At 38.9% G+C, this 21808-nt stretch overlaps 1 protein-coding gene across 1 annotated transcript in view; it reads left to right on the top strand.

The window, feature by feature from the left end:
* DGKI (diacylglycerol kinase iota) overlaps window positions 1-21808 on the top strand; it is a 269174-nt gene that overhangs the window by 207838 nt on the left and 39528 nt on the right. The window contains exons 25-28 of the mRNA XM_029285555.1: window positions 2263-2332; window positions 5120-5160; window positions 7145-7272; window positions 9933-10058. Of these exons, the coding sequence (XP_029141388.1) occupies window positions 2263-2332; window positions 5120-5160; window positions 7145-7272; window positions 9933-10058 (365 nt within the window). The remainder of the gene's footprint in view (window positions 1-2262; window positions 2333-5119; window positions 5161-7144; window positions 7273-9932; window positions 10059-21808) is intronic.

Genomic DNA, 21808 nt, shown 5'->3' on the forward strand with positions numbered 1-21808 from the left:
TTTGTGCTTCATTGTTTTGTTTGGATTTTGAAGATAAGGATGTTTCTCTGTAATTCTTTGCCACTGAGTGTCTTGCTAAGGTTAATCTCAGGGAAGGAGAGTGTTAAGATGTCTGGAAACTCCGTATGACAAGGAGGCTCGGAAAGAATAGAAATATTTAGTTTTCAGTGAAGACAGTTGTGAAGGGATGTGATGACATTTTCACATTTTTAAGGAGGATCACCTGTTTCCTCTCATCGTAGAATGGAGGACACAGGATGATTCTACTAGAGCACGGGTGTCAAACTTGATCGCCTCATGTGACGTATTGTGACTTTTTTGCCTTTGCAGAGCTGGGGTGGGTGTGGCCTGTGTGTGACGCATCTGGCCCATGGGCTGTCAGTTTGACACTCCTGTTCTAGAGTATTAAAAGCAGTTTAATGTTAAGGCAGAGATGTTTGTTGGTTACACTAATTACCAAAATGGATATGACCTCTATTTTCAAGCAATAGCTGGACAGCCATCTTTTAATGTTTTAATTTGGATTCCTGCACCAAGCAGGGGTTAAACCTGATTGTCCCCCTCCACATCTATGATTCCACATCTTTGGTAGATTCTGTTTGAGAAAGGGATATAGAATTTTGCAATAGCAATAGTTTCTATCAAAGCAACATAAAGACTTTTTTGTTTATCAAACTACCATATCTTTAAGTCTCTGTAATTGGTATCTGAAGCATAACTTACATTCTATCAGGTGTAATAAAGGGAATGTTATTGGATAATGTAAATCAAGCTCAATGATAGAAGCTAAGAAAAGGAATCTTAGTGTCCCTACTGGGACAAAAGGGAAGCTATTAAAGACCGACATACCAAGCTAATGAGCATCAGTGTGCTTATTTGAAATTTGAGATAAAGAATTTAAGCCAAGGAACATCTAACTCATGTCACATTTTAAGATAAGATAAGATAAGATAAGATAAGATAAGATAAGATAAGATAAGATAAGATAAGATAAGATAAGATAACCTTTATTGTCATTTTTATACTGTGGGCACAATGGCACACATCAAAAATGAAATTTAGTTGCCCGCTCTCAAAGTGAAACACATACATGACATACACCTAAACATACTATGAACAACATATGTATAGACCCACATCCCTACATATACGTAGCAAATAAATATTAAATATTGTCCATCTTGAATATATAACGGAAGGAGGAAGCTTGAGAGTTCGCAAGGTTAATGCTGTATGGAATAAAACTCTGGCTGAATCTGGATGTTCTGCTTCGGATACCACAAAATTGGCTGAAGAAAAAAATATGGGTTTACTGTATATCAAGAATACCAGGCTGTGCCAGGGACATAGTCTGGAGTCTTATCACAATCCATATGGTATTTGCTATTCAGTGTCATATTTCTGGCCATGGTCCTTTCTGCACATCCAACTTGCTGCTATTAAATGAGTTGAAATTTATAATGAACTGCAAACCATAGCCATATAGGCTAATGCTCTATCTTTTGTATAAGTATCTCAGTGCAGTTTCTAGAAGACAGATATTAAAATTAAACATTTATATTGTTTTGCCCCGAGAATATGTGATGGAATGATTGAAAATAAGCAATGTGATTTTTTTTAAAGGACTAATTGGCCATAAAGTGACATTTCGTAGCTCTTATGCTATTTTTCTCTTGTGAATTGATAGTTGAATCAGTCACAATCTTTTCTCTTTAAACAGACTTTTTTCTAAAAGTGAGGCAAGACTTGCTGATATTTGCTCAGTAATATGGCAAACACAGTAGGCTGTCCAAGTAACCAAGCAGCCATCCATCATGGCATGGCATGTTTGATAGATTTCCACCCTTTGATAAAACTGAGTATAGTTGCCTTGCAGCTTCGAATCAAGTGGGAAATCAAATCAATACTTGGATAAGTCAGTGATTGCACAGGGCAGCTGGTTATCAGAAGCCACCCTGAGTGAGTTCAGGGATGCCTGTCTATCATTTTTGGTCACCCTTGACTGAATATATATAAACTGATAGAAAAGTTTTTTCCTGAATAATGTTGAAAACTGCTATTATTCCCCTTGGCTCAGTACTGTATGGATCTCCAGAATTTCAGATAGGAGTCCTTATCAATCTTTCTTGGAAAGGTTAATAACTAGATCTAGGAAGAGCTTTGCCTTACTAAAACTACAGTACGAGCTGTGATATTGTTCTGTTCACTGCTGCTTTAATGAAACTGCTGTTGAAAATGGCCTTTTCTTTTTGTCCCATCCAGGACCAGGAAAGTTCATTCCCAAGAGTATTGTCTGTTCAGAAACTATCCCCTAGATGGTGCTTCCTAGATGGTAAGAATCAAAGTTGGCTCCCATGTCCTTACAAGAAAATGGCAGACTGTACATTTCTTTATATACTTACCCAGAAATAAATTTTGTTTTATTCAGAAATATTTGCTGTCACACATTTGCTGAAAATTGTTTCAAAAATAAGAGTTTCAAATAGATACAGAATCTTAAAGCTTTTATATATTGTTATTTGCTTAAAATCAGGGGCTACATGTGATTGATATAGTGAAGGTATCTACAATGGGTTCGTCCTCATGTCATCTTTCCTGCAGCACCAAGATGTTTTTATAAGCATTTCTGAGGGACCTGTTCTCATGACATAATCTCAATCTCATCTGTAATCAGTTGATGAGGCAATTTAGAGCAGTCTTTAGTTGTTCCAGTTTGGAAGTGGCCTTCTCCTTTTTCTCCCAGAACAAAACATTCAACGTGGACAATCAACAACACCTCAAGGAAAAATTTGGCCAGGGGTAATGATCTTCTCAACTCCAATTGACTCATTAGGTTTACAGAAATGTACCCACCCTGCCCAGTTAGAGGGCAATAATCTTCTGTCGGGATTTTGGTCATTTGTGAGACAGAGTGGACATCTCTTCAACCTTGAATATTGAAATCTCAGGAGATCTGTCAGCCACCTGTACATCTGTCAGCCAAGAACCCTACAGTTTGGTTTTTGTGTGTTTGTGTGTCATAAAGGTCATAAAGGTCATAAAGGTCATAAAGTAGAGAAAACACTTCACACATGGACCAAAACAAAAGTGGAATGAAGGGTGGTGGATAAAGGCTCTTTGTCTAGTCAAAAATAATTTTGGTGGAAAATTAGTCTTAGGATGGATAAAGGAAAAAAAGATCTTGAGTCACAATAGTGTTGCCACAGTATAGCACAAGAATATATCATAACTGCAATTCAGGATTTTTTTTGCTTTTTATTCCTAATCACTTAGGCAGACTTTTGGGAGATGGGGTCTTGACATTGATACTTATTTTGCTGACAGTTCTGTCAGTCTTCCAGAACAGCAATAGTTGTAGAGGTGGTTTGAATATCCTCCAGTTAGAAGCAACCCCAGGAGATTGACTGCCCTGCCAGAAGAAGCATCCATTGAATAATAAAAATAAAATAAATAAAATGATTTAAAAATAAAATAAAAGTTAATGCTTGTACCCCAGCCCTATCAAGTATGGGTTCAGGAGAGTGATGGGTGCTAGTTTCAAAATAGAATCCAAATTTCTAATTGTTTATAGCTTATAGTTCTTGGTTCCATAAAGTATGACCATCATTGGACTGTATTAAACTGTATATGTTTTTCACGATATGTTACATGATAAAATTTTAACCTTTAGAGACTGACCACATGAACATTTGTATGGTGGTTTCCAAGAATAAATTTAGAGTGATGGTTGTTTATTTTTAAGATCATTGTTCAGCTTTGGAAATGTAGCAAGTTTGAAACGTTTTATTCAGAAATACTCCTTCAAATAAATGCAGAACTCTTTCTATTGATCATACCTTCATCAAGATCAAATAATATAATATAGCCTCCAAGCACTCAGATAAACTTTTGATCTCTCTTTCTCTGCTCCCCTCCCTTTTGGTGCCAATCCAGTAGCTTGTAAGTTTTGATAGTAGTAAGCAACAGATTGTGGGCTGATAGCTTGTTTTAGAGCTGTTGGAAGGAGCTTTCTTCTTTCTTTTCCTGAAAAAAATATGCTACCTTAAATTTCATGCATCCGAATGAGATCTGTGTTGCATTGTGGTCCATATAGGTTTAATATGCAACATTCCGAGGATATTGATTCCAGCCCTACCCAATGCCATCCCGCAAATCAAATGGGCATGCACAATGCTTTGATAACTGTATGCATATTTCTTTTTTTTCCCAATTACTGTCAACCAATTGAACTTTTTTTTAAATTCCCTAAAACTAAGGGTCAGCTGGCTGACTATTTGATCTATCAACCATTAGATGGGAGCCATCTTCTGGTTTTTAAATGTCTTGGCTCCCATCTAGTGATTATCAAAATTTGTTTAGCTGAGATGAAACCAATGCAAAAGTATTGTTGAGGAGCTGGAGAAAGGAATTTAGCTTTAGGAGGTACAAACTAAGAACAGAAAGTTGGGAGCCCTGGAAGCAGCCAACTGGGAAGAGAATTCCCTGACAGGCAGGCTTACAAAAAGCCAAATCTTTTCAATTTGTCAGCCCTTTGTGGGAGGCAAAGTCAGGAAACAAACAAGGAGTGCTGGAACTCTGCTGTGTTGTTGCAGAGCATAATAAAAGAATCTTGAAATCTGTCAGAGATTTTTTCTGTCGCCCTGCTTCTTATACCAAAGAGAATCAAGGTAGGGCAATCTTGAGTTTCTTTCTCATTGTCTCCTCTTTCCAGGGCTAAGCTGGTGTTGACTTAATGCCTGTCGAATACTTTCTCCAAGGCCATCTCTGTATTCTTTGATACAGTTACACTTCCAATTACTTGCATGAAGCCAGCCATCTCATACTTATAATGCCAACCACTACCAAATTCATTTATATTTAGACTTAGTCTGAGCAGAAAACCTCATGGCTGTTAACATCTGACTTAATTTTGGAATGTATTTCTAATTTCTTCCCATTCCCTTCCTTTTGTGCCATCGTGCTTAATGGAGAGGTCTGAAGAAGAGAAAAGTTTCATGCTCTTTTGTCTCAATTTCATTGATCCCAATTGAGGTATTGCTTAGCTGTGTAGTTTGGATATTTTTCCTTTTCTGATGGATCAAACACAGTTTTTCACATAATTCCTTCCTCATTTTTGCAGCAACCTCTGCTGACCGCTTTTACCGCATCGACAGATCTCAGGTACAGAGACGATGTTGCTTTCGTTTTAACTTCTTTTTTTTTATTGCACAGAATTGGGTTCACTGTTGTAATAAGAAAATATGGGACTTGTCAAATGTGATTCTCCTCCTATTATATACTTGTCTCTATTTCTTCTCTCCAGAGATTCTCAAGGGCCTCTAAAACTGTCAAATGTAAATTAAAATAAAATAAAATAAAATAAAATAGGCTTCTTTTTTTTCAGTTAGAAAAAGAAAAATAAGTGCTTAGAGGTCCCGCATTCCACACAAAATTTCAGCTCTTCCCAGTTAGGGAGGATAGACTGGACAACCATTTGACTAGGATGGTATGAGCAGGGGATTGGTCTAGAAGACCTTTGAGGTCCCATCCAGCCCTATGATTCTATCTTCTTCGTTTTTCTGAGTTTCTTCCCCTGTTCATTATGCAGCTATGATCCTCCACATTGATTAGTAGATTCTCTTCCTTCATCTCTCAAGGTCATTCCTATATGCCATGATGCATACTTGTAGCATGTAAGACTGTTTCATGTAACCATGTAGAAATGCAACAGATGCTTCAGGTGTCCTTCCCATCATTATGAGTTATTTTGCTTAAATGATAAATTAAAATGATAGCATTGATTTACAAGTCTAATATCTGAAAATTAAACCTAACATATTAACACCACAATGTGATTAATATTAGTCAATATTTAAACATTAAATATTTAAAACAATTATTACATTAATTATTAATATTAACAGCACAAATATAAAATTTGAGAAATTCCAAAGCATTGTTCTTACTGTGATTTTAATTTAGAGCCATGTTTTGCCGTATAAATTAAACACCTTGTGAAAAATTGGCCCAAGGCACCCAAGGTCAAAGAAGATTTAAACCAAGAAGAATGAGTTTTGCTCTTTTTGCTTTAAATCAGTTTGATGTTTAATAGCATAGATTCTTCTTTTTCTTTTTTTCCTTATCTTCATGAGCCTGGGATAGCTACATTAAAAAGAAAATCTTAGAGTTTATCTTGGTGTCTACAGTTCCACAAAAATCCTAATCCTCTATTTGTGAGATAAAGTGACTCTGGAAATTATGATAATGTTGGGCCTAAAGAAAATATTCACAAAGCTTAAAAACACATCAAATTAAAGTGACAGCATTTGTCAAAAACATACCATTTTATGTGTTGGTTGGACACTCTCTGAAAGTTTTACAAATATGGAAGTCACTCGGATTGGATTTGCTTTTATTGATTTGTATTTAATTCATTTAGTTTCTGTTCAGCTGTAAAGCAAAATTGTGTTAGTCCTTTGAGGCAATTTAAGAAAGGTCTGCTACATCAGAACAGCTCAGCTATTTTTACCTGGTCAGCTATTTCTACCTGCTGCAATTCAAAAGAAATTACATGGTACGATTCTAGGCATGCTTATTGGGAAGTAATTCCTACTGAATTCAGTGGAATTTGCATGAATAAATCTATATCTTTAGTAAGTTAGTATTGCGTTTTCCAGAACAGGAAATGAATCTGAGAAATCAAGATTTATCTTAGCCACTGAGCAGATGGATTTCCTTTGATGATCTCCTAATCACTGGAGCTAACCCATTTACCAAGGATCTTCCTATATAAACATCCTGCTTGTGGTTGTCAGATGAAAATGATTGTCAAACTCATAACCCTGCAGTGCTGAAAAAAATACAGCTGTTCTCAGAAATACATGATATTTGGGGCATGAATGGTTGGCTGGCTGTAAGCAAGGGGCTGCCATGAGTAGGATTTTGATCATTCTCCATGCATTGACCACAGTTCCTTTCTCCAGAAGAGCTTTCTGCAAATGCCCTCAAATGTGTTGGGACTACAGCTTTTAGAATAATTAGCCAGTATATCTGGTGCATTTTGGGGGTTGCTGTCATAACAGTTCCTAAATATATATTCCTGAATAGAATTGTGCTGTTGATTGCAATAAACAATAGATCTTTTATTTTAATATCACTGTTGCAGGAACATTTGCACTTTGTGACAGAAATATCACAGGATGAGATTTTTATCCTGGATCCAGAATTGGGAGCAGCTCAACCAGCCGGAACACCTCCAGGAATGCCTGATCTGGTGGTAGAGCAGGCTTCTGGGTAAGACTGACTCTTGCGTTTCTGAATTTTTTTTAAAGTTCTCTTCTTTTATTTTCATACACAATTTTCTATATCCTTAAAGATGGGTATCACATGGAAGTTTCTGTTCCAACATATTCTTTTTCTAAAGAACTTTTGCCCAATTTGATCCTTCTGTTTTTCTGGTGCTTTGAGCTGTAACTATGATGAATGGCACAAAGCAGCTGAAAGTCACTACATTGCCTACATCATATCTATATTTATACCTTCAATGTCTGTCATCACTGCAGCATACAGTGGGAGGGTGACATCTTAATCTGTTCCCTTCCCTTCTGTATGCAGTTTTTAATTGTGCTTCTGATATTGCTGGACTTCAATTCCCAGTGCCCCAAATATGGCCAATGATGAGGGATATTAAGCGTTAGAATTTGTTGGCTTTTGAAGTGCTACTATTCTAGACCCACAAGAAGTCTTAATAGGTAGTCCCTGAATTATGTGAACAATTGGAATTTCTATCACTAAGTGATGCAGTCATAAAGTGTGATGCCCCATGATCTCATTGCTTAGTGATGGTGATCCCAGCAGTTCCAGGTTTATTTATGTATTAAATTTATATGCTGCCTATCTTGCTATCTAAACAGACTCTGGAAGGCCAGTTGCTGTTGTAATCCCAGAACTGCATGGATTGTTAAGTGGAAAGAGGTGGGAGTCCCAGGCAACCAGATTCATTGGTGAGAGCTTTGGGTGAGAGCTACTTGCAGGTAGATGGGTGTCATGAGGGATGCATGCATAAGTGCCACAGGCAAGCACTGGAGTTGCTCAAGTGGCATGATAGTGTGTGGGTTTTATGGACAGATGCTAGGGTCTTGGTGCCATAGGAGGGTCTGTGGGTGTTGCAGGCAGATTTTACAGAGCATAGGTGAATGTGTAGGCGCCACCTGAGGATACAAGGATGGGATAGGCAGGCATTACTGAGCATGGGCAGGTGCGCAGTTGCTGTAAGAGAGTGTACGGATGCTGCAGGCAGGTGTTACTGAGCAGGGGTGGCTGTGCAGGTGTCGTGGGTAGAAACTAGGGAGTGCAGATGAATAGGTGAAAGAATGGCAGGAGCATGAGTGACTTACGACTTCCTGCCAGCTTCCCCATTGACTTTGTGGGAACCAACGGGAAATGTCAGAAGTTGTGATGATAGGACTGGGAGGGCACTGCAATAGCTGGAACTCCAAGGATCCATCAGACATGCCCTTTGTTCAGCACCATTGTAACCTGGAATGGTTGCTGAATGAGTAGTTGTAGCTTGAGGATTACCAGCATGGAACTCTATAACTACAGCATTGAAAGCAGCTTGGAGAGAAAATTGTAGCATAGAAAATTGATAGAAAATACTTTATTCCACCTGCATAAACTTCAGAATAGTATTCCTTTTGAAGACTGCATTAGAGGCCCTTTCGAAAGTGAAAATAAAACTATAAGGAAAACATATGAAAACAATATTTTTTTCCTTTGTCACACTTAGTAAGTGTATCCGAGAGGGTATTAGATATTTATAGGCTAGGAGTCCCCAACCCCTGGTCCGTGGACTGGCACCAGGCTGCAGCATGTCAGAAACTGGTCCATGCAAACAAGCAAAGCCCCATTCGCGGGATGCAGGCAGTACACAAAACCACGCCCCCTCTGGTCCGCAGAAAAACCTCTCTCCACGAACTGGTCCCTGGTGCTCAAAAGGTTGGGGAGCTCTGTTATAGGCGCAATCATTTCAAAATATTTATGCCACAAGGTAGAAAACAGCATACCAGGTCCAAGAGGAAGTCACAAAATAATAATAAAAAAAATAAAGGAAAATAAACACAAAACCCCTTACACATAGATGCATTAAAATGTGCATTAAGTAAACCATGATAGAAACCTGTAGTAGAGTATACAATTATGTGATTCTTATCTACAGAACTAACACTATAGATACATTTATGTTTATATTTAAATAGTTACCGTGTGTTTCCGAAAAAGCAGTACAGTCCTCGCCTTACGACCACAATTGAGCCCAAAATTTCTGTTGCTCGAGGAGACATTTGTTAAGTGAATTTTGCCCCATTTAATGACCTTTCTTGCCACAGTTGTTAAGTGAATCACTGCAGTTGTTCAGTTAGTAACATGGTTGTTAAGTGAATCTGGTTTCCCCATTGACTTTACTTGTCAGAAGGTTGCAGACGGTGCAAACATCATAAATATGAGTCAGTTGCCAAGCCTCTGAATTTTGATCATATGACCTTGGGGCTGCTACGACAGTCGTAAGTGTGAAAAATGATCATAAGTCAATTTTTGCAGTGCTGCTGTTCAAATGGCCACTAAATGAACTGTTGTAAGTCAAGGACTACTTATGTCCATTAGTCCCTTATCTATATGTGCTTTTCATCTTTCTCAGCCCTCACTAATTTGGTTGTTGAGTCTACCATTAGTGCAGCAATTTGTATACAACTTTATGAAATTACTCCAAGAAGCAGATGAATAAACAAGAGGATAGTGTAGAAGTGGGCAAGAAATGTTGGGAATCATTGACTGAACCAATCAATCAATCAATCAATCAATCAATCAATCAAACAAACAAACAAACAAAAAAACTGGGAAAGAAGTTGTTTTTGGAAGCAATCATGTTTCCTATTTGCAAATGTTTCTGTTCCCAGAATGTCCGATCGGTGGAATCCTGCTATTCGAAAGCGCATGTTGAGTGATAGCGGTTTGGGGAAGATGTCTCCCCACTATGAAGTACCTGAGAAACAGAAGGAGGCCAGCCAGGTTCACCTGCTGCAGTAAGAGTCCTCTTCATTTTTCAGCTTGGTTCTGCCTTCCTTCCTTAATCAGAAGCAATACAAACTGCTCTTTAAAATGCATTTGGATAACTTCTCTGCCTTTTTAAAAATCAGTGTCTTTTGCCATATCTGTTTCAACTGTCTTGCAATTGAAGATGAGGTTATATGTAAGACAGCTTCACTGATCTGATTCTATCACGATAATATCTGCACTAGCTGGGTTTGCTCTTTCTTGTCTGTCTGTCTGTCTGTCTGTCTGTCTCTCTAATCTATGTTCTAAAGAGTAGTTTATGTTAGCTGTTATTCATTGAGCAGAATTCAATGGCTGGATTCATAGATAATGCTGAGCCACAAACCATGATGTGCAAATTACAGTGTTTGAGCTCATAACTGTGCTAAGCTATAGTATAGCAGTATTTGACTCAGTGTTAGCTGGCAGCTGTTCTCCACCGGCTCCATGTCCTAACCTCTCCTGGAGTTGTCAATGATGAAGCTGTAAGCCTTTTACTAATACAGCACATCAATCCAACAGCAGCAATGAATGGCTAAATTTGGGAATGAATTCTAAGGTCAACACTGGTGTTCAGCTGTTGTCAAAATCATTTCATGATGGCAGTAATAGTTGAAATGACAGATTGCAGGTCTGAGGAACCTGTAACTCTACAGATCTTATTGGAGTATCATGACCATCATTTTTCATTCATTCATTCATTCATTCATTCATTCATTCCTTCATTCAGGAATCCAATAACATCCGATCTCTTAAACATACAGCTGACCTGTCCCTGTAACCAACTCTGATGACTTGGTCCTTGCAGAATGATTCATCCAGTTCCTGTAGATTCACAAGTCCAGATACTGTTGTAGCATGCAGCAGTCTCAGTCATCCATGAACTAGTTGTTTTAGGAGATAAAATTAAATGCATAAAGCAAATATAATTCCATACAATGGTCTCCCCCTTTTACAACATAATACTGTAGTGTACAATAAGCTTGGGGAGTGCCAAGTCAACCTTCCTCCTCACTTTAAAATAATAAAAAAAACCTCCCACAATTTATGATTTTCTAGAATACTTCTAGCTTCAGGAAAAATCCAAAAGATTTTTTAGAAAATGAAAAAAAGAAAAAGAGGAAGGAAGGCTAGAGTCCAGTGTTTATGCTTTCTTGCGATAGTAAATGGGGAAAGTTGAAAATACCTTGCAGGATTGGAACCAAGGGTGAGGACATTTTGAGAAATTGATGCTTGATAACTGGCTAGGTTTTCTGTGAATAATTGTTCTTGCCTGCAAGTCATTTTGTGCCTAGAACTTTCCCCCCAAATTGCAAATGCATGAAAGAGAGAGAAAAAGAGAGAATCCATTTTCTCCCTGCCTCCCTGATATCTCTTTTGATCAGAAAATATCAGGTATTTCCCCTTTTCTCCTCTCTGTTCTCATTTTGTATTATTTTCCTTTCCTTTCACTCAGTGTATGCTTTTCAATTACACCTGAAATGAAGAAAATGATGGGTAATAAAGTCCTGTTGCAGGAAGTAAAAATGTGATCATATGTCAGGTTTTTTTTCCATCATTTGGACAGTGAAGAGAGACACCTGGTAATGAGATCTCCATAGAATTTGGTTTCTTCGTAAAACTTTAGATCAAAACTATATATTCAAAATGGTAGGGTGGAGGAAATGCTTTTGCTAACTGCATTCCTCTACTTCTTTTTCAAAAAGGCTATTTGAATTGAAAATTATATCAACCCATCTTTTTTAAAGAGTGGACAGTTTTGTATTTAAATAGAGGAAAATCAGTATTAAATCAAAGAACTTAGGAAATAGATTTGTGTAAAACTTGCACATGCCAATCTAAAGGTATACATATGCATTTATAAAAATGGTGATAAATATGGTCTAAATATGGTGTTATCAAAGAGGGGAAGGCTTAGTGTAGCTCCATGCTGGTTATCATATCCCTTTTGGTTCTTAATTAAATTGGATTGAACAGGGAGGACAATCTGCAGGTGCCTGAATTTTACTCAAGTCATACCAGATTTTAGTGACACGATTGCTGAAAAACGGTTGTTTGGTTTCCCATTAATATGGAATGGAAAGTTCATGAAAACAAAAAGATAAGCTGCCAGATATGGATAATATGATTGATAAAAGCAAAGAAAAAGAAAGGGAAGCAGATTACCATGGGGGGATTTTCATACCTGCAAACTACCTCTACCCTCATTGATAAAAAAATAGAATTAAGCAAAGTTTCTATGATTTGTTCCCAAGAGGCAATTGCTCATGGCAACTTCAATTAGGGTAAATATATTATTTTCAACTCTCCTAATCTAGAAACAGTTTGTGCTTAACTTATTTACTTGTATCAGTGAAAGCTACCTGTGCCTCCTTTGTTGGTGGATAGTGTCATATGCATTCCTCTAGGTGGCACTCAAATGTCAAGGATAACCATCTGTATATAACTTCAATAACTTGTTTCCAGCTTTATGTAGAAAGATTAAATGTTTTAAAAGACCAGAAATATTAAAATAAGTGTAGATGTATCTTAGGACGTGGAATATATTTCCCCAAATCTGGGACCATGCAGGATTTTTTCTTCTTATGGTTGAAAGATATATAACTTGTTGAAAGATGTTGCAGAGGGAGAAATAACCAGAAGGAATTAGAATCTTATAGATGTCATTTGTATTTTCAGTTCCTCAAATTATTGTGGAAATTATAGGTCAGTATTACAATCTCCAAATTTCCTGGAACTAGGGAGAAAAAAGAAATCCAACTCCTGATTAAAGAGCCACCATCAGTCCACCTAAGTTGTTCAATCCAACTGAAGACATCACATTCCCATAATGCACTAGAAGAGGGTCTCATTGTCCAATTGCTCCTTTCAGTATTAAGCCTATCAGGATTCAGCTACCGAGCTCATTCACACAGCAAGAGGGTTCACCCATTAACTCTTTACTTTTCAATGATATCTGCGCAAAATTGCAGTTGGGAGCTAACAGGATTGGATTTGAAGGCTGTGTGAAATATCACTGAGGATTTTATGGAATAAATATTAAGAGAATTAAAAGATAAAGATCTACTATCCCTGTCCCTTCTGCGTGCCAGGAACCCAAAGCGTGGCAGCAGATGGACGTATTGAAAGCTGCTTAACCCTCTGTTGGGACATTGGAACCACACCAAGGTTCAAACTTGTTTGAGAATTTTTGTCACCATTTTATCCTTTGCTAAAGAGAAAAGGAATCTAAACTGGAGATGGCTTGGTAGTACATCTTATCAGGAACTTTATCATAACTGCAGACAGTGGAATCTCTGCTAAGAATATTTTTAGGGAAGATAGAGTCTCTAGCAAAACAGCACCTGATGACATATCAGATCAATGCCCTGGAAAGTGACCTTTTATTTATGAGAACATTACTCTTATGCATCCATAGTTCCTCCTCCCCTTGGCAGATGTTAGATTAGTGAACTAGTGTTGGCTTCTTTATCTTAATGGTTTACAAGGAGAATACAGATAAGAAGCAAACAAGAGGGACTAACAATAAAAATTGTGCAGTCTGCAAAGCTCTGGTAAGTAACTCTTTCATCCTTTCTGCACAGGCATTTGTTTTGTTTGCAAAGGGAATAAGAGGTCACAACACTAACTCCTTGCTAGTCTTCCACAATGCAATTTACCCTCTCAAGCCTGAAGCCAAAACTAAACCGAACTTCTGTGGAAAAGATGGAATTGATGAAAATGGAGACAATTTGCATTGTTACTATGTGTCAGCCCATTACACCATAAGTGTCATTCTTTGAAAGAAAAACAAGTCATAAACCCAATTATCTAACTATGGGCCAAAGCCATGCATGGATACAACAACATGTGGCATCCCAGATGTTTGGTTTTATTCAATTTATTGGGTGACTCAATTAAGTAATGATTTAAGGCAGTTTATAAGAGGGTTGAAAGCACTGATGGTCCAGGCAATAAAACAGGAAAACAATAACCACATTATGGGAAATAAAAACTTAAAACATACATTTTGCTCCCATCTGTCAGAAAAACAGATTTTTAAGAATAGTGGTGGCACAATGATTAGAATGCAGTATAGCAGGCTAATTCTGCCAACTGCAAGCAATTCAATTCTCACTAGCTCAAGATTGACTTATCCTGTCATCCTTCCGAGATCGGTAAAATGAGGACCCAGATTGTTGGGGTCAATATGCTGATTCTTTAAACTGCTTAGAGAGGGCTGTAAAGCATTGTGAAGCAGTTTATAAGTCTAAGTGCTATTGCTATAGTAAGTTGGAGACAGGTAGAGTGTAGACTTTGATGTGGGGGGAGAGCAAATGCTGCTAAGCATGATCAGTAGTATGAGAGGGCCACACATTACTATTGATTGTAAAACATATTTTCTCTGGGTACTGAACCCATGTTCTGGGTATATAATTAAATGGATTTAATTATATATGTGGGTTAGCAAAATACCTTAAATTATATATTACTATTTTTTTTAGATGTGGTACTCAACTGATAGGTTTATCGTAGGACTTGGTGGAAGTTTTGACCTTCTGTAAAGATTCACTACTTCAGGAGTATGAAGTGAGTCTGGCTAGTGTTTGAAGAGTAGAAAAGATAGAAAGGCAATATTGTAGATTGAAAGAGGGGAGATTGTGAGTGGTGGAGTGAAGATTTGTGAAAGGTTTGCTGAATCAGAGAAATAATGGAATATTCAAGGTAGGGCTGAAGAAGAAATTAGGCTTGAAAGGAGTAAAACCATTGGCAGTGGTATGAAAGACAATGTGAGGCATGCTGGTGGTATCAGTGGTGGAGTGGGTAAGAAGGTGGCAGAGGCAATGACATGTTTCCCACCTTTGTTACTATGGCTGGTGGGGAAAGTTACCATTTTTTGTCCAAATTTGCCCTTCTGGATTTCAGATCTTTCAGCAGCCAAAAGTCTAAGGCAGGGAAGAGAACGATTCTATATGCCATTTTTGCAGTTTCCAAATGCCTCCCCCCTCCCCCGTGACCAGTTATGAACAGTAGTGGCAACCTAGGAATAACTTTAGAGATGGATGGCATGTAAATGTAATAGGTAAATATATAAATAAATGTACTATTGCTCAACAGAATTCATTCCACAGCATCTTGATCACATCACAGGTCTGGTAGCCGATTTTCTCTAGCTCCTGGTGCTAGGGGGTTTCAATCACCAAATTTTGGTTCTATGGTCTGGGTTCACGTGCTCCATGATATCCATTGATGTGCTCCAAGTGATCATAGTCCTGACTCACACAGGGGATTACATGTCACACTGTTTTTTTTAATTCTTAGAGCACATGATATAATTTGAAGATGGAGGACATTGTGAGCAATTCATGATCAAATCCATAGCAATAGCAATAGCACTTAGAGTTATATACTGCTCCATAGTGCTTTACAGCACTCTCTGAGTGGTTTACAATGTCAACGTATTTTCCCCAACAATCTGGCTCCTCATTTTACTGACCTTGGAGGGATGGAAAGCTGAGTCAATCTCAAGCCCATCCAAATCAAACTCCAGACTGTGAGCAGAGTTAGTCTGCAATACTGCATTCTAACAACTGCATCACCAGGGTTCATAGGAATAACATTAGAGATGGATGTGTCATCAGTTCCCAGTTTTTGGAAGTAATAAGATGTACTAGTTGTCTTAGACCTATTTAATACTATTGACTACGAAGTTTGGGAGTTGGGGACATGGTTTCATGGTGGTTACCGTGCCCAACAGATTCTAGAGACCCAGCATAGTCTGGAATAGAGAAAAATAGCACCCTCATTGAAATCATCTATGGAAGCCAGAGGCAGCAATGACAACTTTTATAACACCATTCAAATAATTGTAATTAAGTTATATATAAAAAAGGAAAGAACAGAAATCTGGAATGTGGAGGTATATAGAAATAAGTATATACTGTACCTGTCAGGCACAAGAAATCAGGAACAAGGACAGAGTTCAAAAGCACTGCAAGTTTATTCCATGAAATTTATAGACAAGAATCTGATCTACTAACAGTCAAGACAAATTGGCACCAGATAAGAGTCAACAGACTTCAAGAGGGGATAGAGTTCAAAAGCACTGCAAGTTTATTCCATGCAATTTATAGACAAGAATCTGATCTACTAATGATCAAGACAAATTGGCACCAGATAAGAGTCAACAGACTTCAAAGGGGCTGGACTTAGGTTTCATTTGGTGGCATAGGGACTCCAGATTGATGATGCATTTGACCCCATCTCAGACTCAGCCTGATCATCTTCTACATCACCTTAAGAAATAGAGTTACAAAATAAGTACAGGTAGTAGGTGTAGAAATAAAAACAACATAACAAATTATTATATATTGAATATATTATTATATTTACCGTACTAACAAAATCAATATAAGTGTAATCAAACAAAAGGAAGATTTAAGAAAGTAAGGAGAGAAATCATACTAAATAAGTTTAAATTTGTTGTACATAGGAACTATGGAAAATAAAGGCTTCTAAGGTTAATCACAAACTTGCTAGTGTTCATTTTTTAAGAAAATGCTAATTTACTATTTAAGTAATAGACTTTACCCAATCTGGAGGTTAATCATCGGTCCTCTGTGTGGGTGTTGTGTCATCTGCAAAATAACCCACACCAAATGCCTGTCTGAAGCAGAGATATAAATGGGATACAATAATTGTGTGCATACATACAACTGCATATTAGCACCCTTTCAAGTTTCTCTTTAAACATTGTCTGCACCATACCTAGAAGAAGAAATCACTTAGAAGAACAATTTTAGAACTAAGGGGAAAAAATAAATTTCTAAAATTAAAGACAAAGAATTAAAGATTAAAGAAAGAATTAAAATATTTAGGTACAGGATTTCTTTATTTAGTTAACCATATTTTCTCCAAACAAGGTAGCAGATTTGCAGAAATGCACAATTTACTCTGTAAAGAAGAGGACAGTCAAATACCAGACAGGGTCAATGAAGGTATTTTGTTGTTTGGCACTTTTATATTCTTAAAAGCTGTGCGTGAAAATGCTTCGGGTGGCAGAGGCTCTAGTTTCTGGGTTGCTGGTAAAAATAGCAGGTTTAGGATGGCTTGATGGTTCTCTAGAGGCATTTGTCTTTATGAATAATGCACTGGATTGCTGGAATTTTTCTTAAAATTTGCCTGGAGGAGGATCATTGAATTGTCATGAATCTTGAAATCCCATAGACCCAGCTCTGCATTGCAAATCCCTTCTCTTGATTCTTTCCATTCAAATAAGATTCCTTTTCCCTCAAACTGGAGCAGATTTCAAATTGGAAATTTTGAAAACCAGTCATTGGGTTTTTAGAACAGCCAGGGTTTTTTTTAGAATTAGCTGCTTTGGAGCATAATGGAGTTTCAGGTTGGGGCTTCAGGTGCTAAATTTGCGATCTGGCTCTGTGAGTTACCATGAACTGTAGCTAAATGAGTAGATGCATCTGGCTTTAAAAGGATTGCTGGCTTTTCTGGTTAGTGTAAGTTTTGCATGACCAAGGGAAGATGCTCTCATTTTGTAGGGATATGTCAGCCTGCAGTGGAAGATATATCATGCCACAGTTCCATCAGAAGATGCAGCCTTCAGCTGGTGCAGCAAGTAATCCTGCAATCTTGTATTGCAGGGTGAAAGTCTACAAGTGAGAAATATTGCCTTGCTGTGTTCATAAACAGATGGATGAGTACCAGCAGAAGGATATGCACAAATGCTAATTTTGATTAACATTAAACTTGATTAGAATTATGTGTTAGTGGGTTACCATCTAGGCTTTTAGTTTGTAGTTCAGTGTGTTGTACAAACCACGGGATTGGGTTCATTCCACCACATTGTCGAGCCTATTGTAGGAACAATATGGTATCAGCACTATGAAATAGACAAATTTATCTTTTCTACTGTGGTGGAATGTAGTCTGGATTCTCCAGAGGGAGGCAGTGGATCGTTGACATTTGGATAGCAGAAAGAGAGTTAAAATGGCTCCTACCTAGCTCTTTCCAAAGTATATCTGAAGCTAGGCAGAAAGTTGCTTTAATCTGGCAAGACTAAACCTTGTTATTAGACTCCTGTTTGTTTATTTTTATGCCGCCTTTATTATTTTTATAAATAAGTCAAGGTGGCAAACATATTCAACACATTTCCCTCCTCCTATTTGCTACACAACAACAACCCTGTGAGGTGGGTTGACTTGCCCAAAGTCACCCACCTGGCTTTCAGGGCTAATGCGGGACTTGAACTCACAGTCTCCCATTTTCTTGCCTGGTGACTTAACCACTAGATCATACTGGCTATTAGCCTCCTGTTTGTTTCCCTTCAGAATTGGGTTTCTTCATTTTTCAGTAGAAATGTTCAGTTATAGGCTATATTTATTTTATCCAATTTATATGGTTGTTCATCTCATGTGAGTGAGTCTAGGGTTCCCATTCTGGAAATCCTGCATGTTTAAAGTTGGCTTGAACTGTCATTGCCTTTCTCCCTCACAAACATACAGACCTGTGCCTACTCCATGGTCTGGGCAGATAGGATACAAAAGTTACAGTTTTCTCAGCCAAAATGATCATAGTCATTTTTTCTCCCAGTTGCTGCTTCAGGTTTTTTCATATGCAAGGCTAATTGCCTCTAACCATCTTGCTATGATAACAATTCTACTGAGGCATATTTTAAAAGATGCCACCCAAAATATGTTTACTTGTAATTATAAAGTGGATAACTATGCTGTATCTTTCTGAATTTCAGTAATTGCAAGTACTCAGGCTTAGCTATCTTTTATGCTGCTGCATGGGTAAAAGGGATAGCAGTAGGACTAAATTTTGGAAAAATCATGGAGAGCTCTTTCTCATAAGCACGTAGGCAAAATTAATAACTCAAAACATGCTTTTCCCTTCATTTGGTTCCCCCAGACAGTTCAACAGTAAAAAGGGTACAAGTGAAGAGTTGACAAATATGGTGTGATGACCCAGGGCACAGCACAGAGGCAATGTAGTCAGCTGGCAATTCAAACCACCTTTTAATTGCTCCAAATTTCCCCAAATACTCCCATGTTTCTGGCAAGCCTCCAAACAAAGGAAGACACACACACACCTTCAGACGCCTCTGGCTGCAAGTAGTTTCACATACAATCTGATTAGGAGAGGAATTTACTCAAGGCCACAGAGATAACAAGGAATGACACATACATCATAAACCTAACAAGACTGTGTGAATACAGGCTTGCCTGAGCAGTTTCAAAAGGAAAGACAAAATAAAGTCTGAGATCTTTGAACATCCAAGCAACATTGTCAGCCAGTCCAATGGTCAGAGTGTCCGGGTTTCCAAGCAGAAGTCACAGAACAAGAGATCAGCAACAACACACACAAAACTCCAAGGAATCAGTGTTTGTTCCCAACAAATGCCTCTCCCCACAGTGTCTCCTTAAATCTCAGTCTCCAGGTGTGCCTTGTGAAGAGGGGCGGGACACCCCTCTCCACAAGTAGTTGAGCCTGCCTGCATTGTTCCCTCCTTCTCTCCACTCTCCGTGCTCTAGGATCAGGTGGGGGTGGCCCTTGCTCATCACCGTAACTCTGTCTCTCCTGTTCATCCTGTCCCAATCCTGAAGAGCTCTGGCCTGCCTCAGCCTGCTCTTCCCCACATTCCTCTGAAACCACAGACCCCTCTCCCTCAACCTCCATAGGGTCCCATTTCAGCTCATTTTCCTCTGCAGATTCAGGCTCTGATGGAGGCATGACATATGGTTTGTGAGGGACAGAAGCTACTTTAACATCAGTTATTTCCCTTCACACATTTAATTATTTTTTGAATGAGTAGGGATTATTTAACAGGTTGGATTAAACCAGGGTTCCTCAATCCCCAGTCTGTGGACTAGCACCAGTTCGTGGCATGTCAGCAACTGGACCACACAAACAAGCGAAGCCCAATCCACAGGATGCAGGCAGCACACAAAACCATACTCCTTCCGGTCCACAGAAAAACGTTCTCCACAGAACCGGTCCCTCCTGCCCAAAAGGTTGGGGGCCCCTGGATTAAACCCTGATCCATCAATGCCAGGAAGGTAGTTGTTTGACTTATAACCATTCGTTTAGAGATTGTTTGAAGTTACGACAGCACTGAAAAAAGTGACTTAAGACCATTTTTCACATTTACAATCATTGCAGCATCTCCATGCCCAAAATTTGGGCACTTGACAACAAACTTTGGACATTTATGATGATTGCAGTGTCCTGGGATCATGTGATTATCTTTTGCAATCATCTGATGAGCAAAGTCTGCCCACCGGGTTTTCAGGCATTTCACCAGCCGAGGACCCGGGGTAGGGGCGGGGGGGTAGCGGTCATTATGAGGGAGAGCCTTTGCCCAAGGGAGACCACTGTGCCTCAGATAGACGGTGTGGAGTCCCTCCTTGTGAAATGGGGGCAAGGGGTTCAAGTGGGCTTGTTGATTATATACCTGGCTCCCTGCTATGTNCTCTACTGAATGTGGACTACAAAATATTTGCATCAATAATGGCGGAAAGACTTAAAAAGTTTTAAAATGAATTTATGCAATCGGATCAAAATGGCTTCTTACCCAAAAGACAGATTAGAGACAATATGCGAATTATATTGAACGCATTAGAATATTATGAAACACACCCCGAGAAACAGATGGCATTGGTATTCGTGGACGCACAGAAGGCATTCGACAATGTGAACTGGCAATTCATGATAAGCCAATTACAGACTATGGATTTTGGGGAGAAATTTATAAATGTAATAAGAACAATTTATAATAAGCAATCAGCCAAAGTAATGATAAATGGAGATATGACTGAGAAGATCAACATTATGAAGGGAACAAGACAGGGATGTCCTCTATCTCCACTGTTGTTTGTTCTGACATTAGAAGTATTAAATAGATGTACAAGACAGAATAATGAGGGACTTCCGGTGGCGAGGCTTCGCCGAAGGAGGCTTCTTTCTTAGCCTCCCGCCTGGGACTGCGTCAAAGCTGTCAAAACAGTGCGGATCAGCTGTTTTGCGGCTCGGAACTTTCTCCCCGGGTGAAGGGGAGAAAGTGAGTTTGGTCTGGATAGGGATTGAGTTCCCTAGTCCCCCCCCAGGAATGATCCTGGGGGGATGAAGGTGATGAACTCCCCCGGGGTCCAGACCTCCCTCCGCAGCTCGGAGTGTCTTCGCTCCTCAGAGCGAAGCTAGACGTCGCCGCCACTGCTGCTACTTTGTATCTGCTTGTGAGTAACTTTTGAACAGACGGAACCAGACAGGGGATTTTTACTTTAGTTAAATTGTGACTTTAACTCAAAGATTTTACTGGGATTTTTGCTATTTGCTATAAGTGAAAGTGAGAAGAAAATTGCCGCGGAAGTGCTGCTTCTTTGTAACAAAAGGAAAACTTTCCCTTTTTTTCCAGTTGTGGGATGATACATTTTAAAGGACTTGGGCGTCGAGGGAGGAGTCCCTCTCGTAGACATCTGCCCACCAGGTTTCCGGGCATTTCACCAGCCGAGGACCCGGGGTAGGGGCGGGGGGGTAGCGATCATCATGAGGGAGAGCCTTTGCCCAAGGGAGACCACTGTGCCTCAGATAGACGGTGTGGAGTCCCTCCTTGTGAAATGGGGGCAAGGGGTTCAAGTGGGCTTGTTGATTATATACCTGGCTCCCTGCTATGTATCAACAGCCCTGCCTGAGCTGGCTGACGTGATAACCGGGGTGGCGGTTGGAACCCCCAGACTTATGGTCT

This window comes from Protobothrops mucrosquamatus, unplaced genomic scaffold, assembly GCF_001527695.2.
Source record: "Protobothrops mucrosquamatus isolate PMUCROS unplaced genomic scaffold, P.Mucros_1.0 scaffold1857, whole genome shotgun sequence".
Taxonomy (NCBI): domain Eukaryota; kingdom Metazoa; phylum Chordata; class Lepidosauria; order Squamata; family Viperidae; genus Protobothrops; species Protobothrops mucrosquamatus.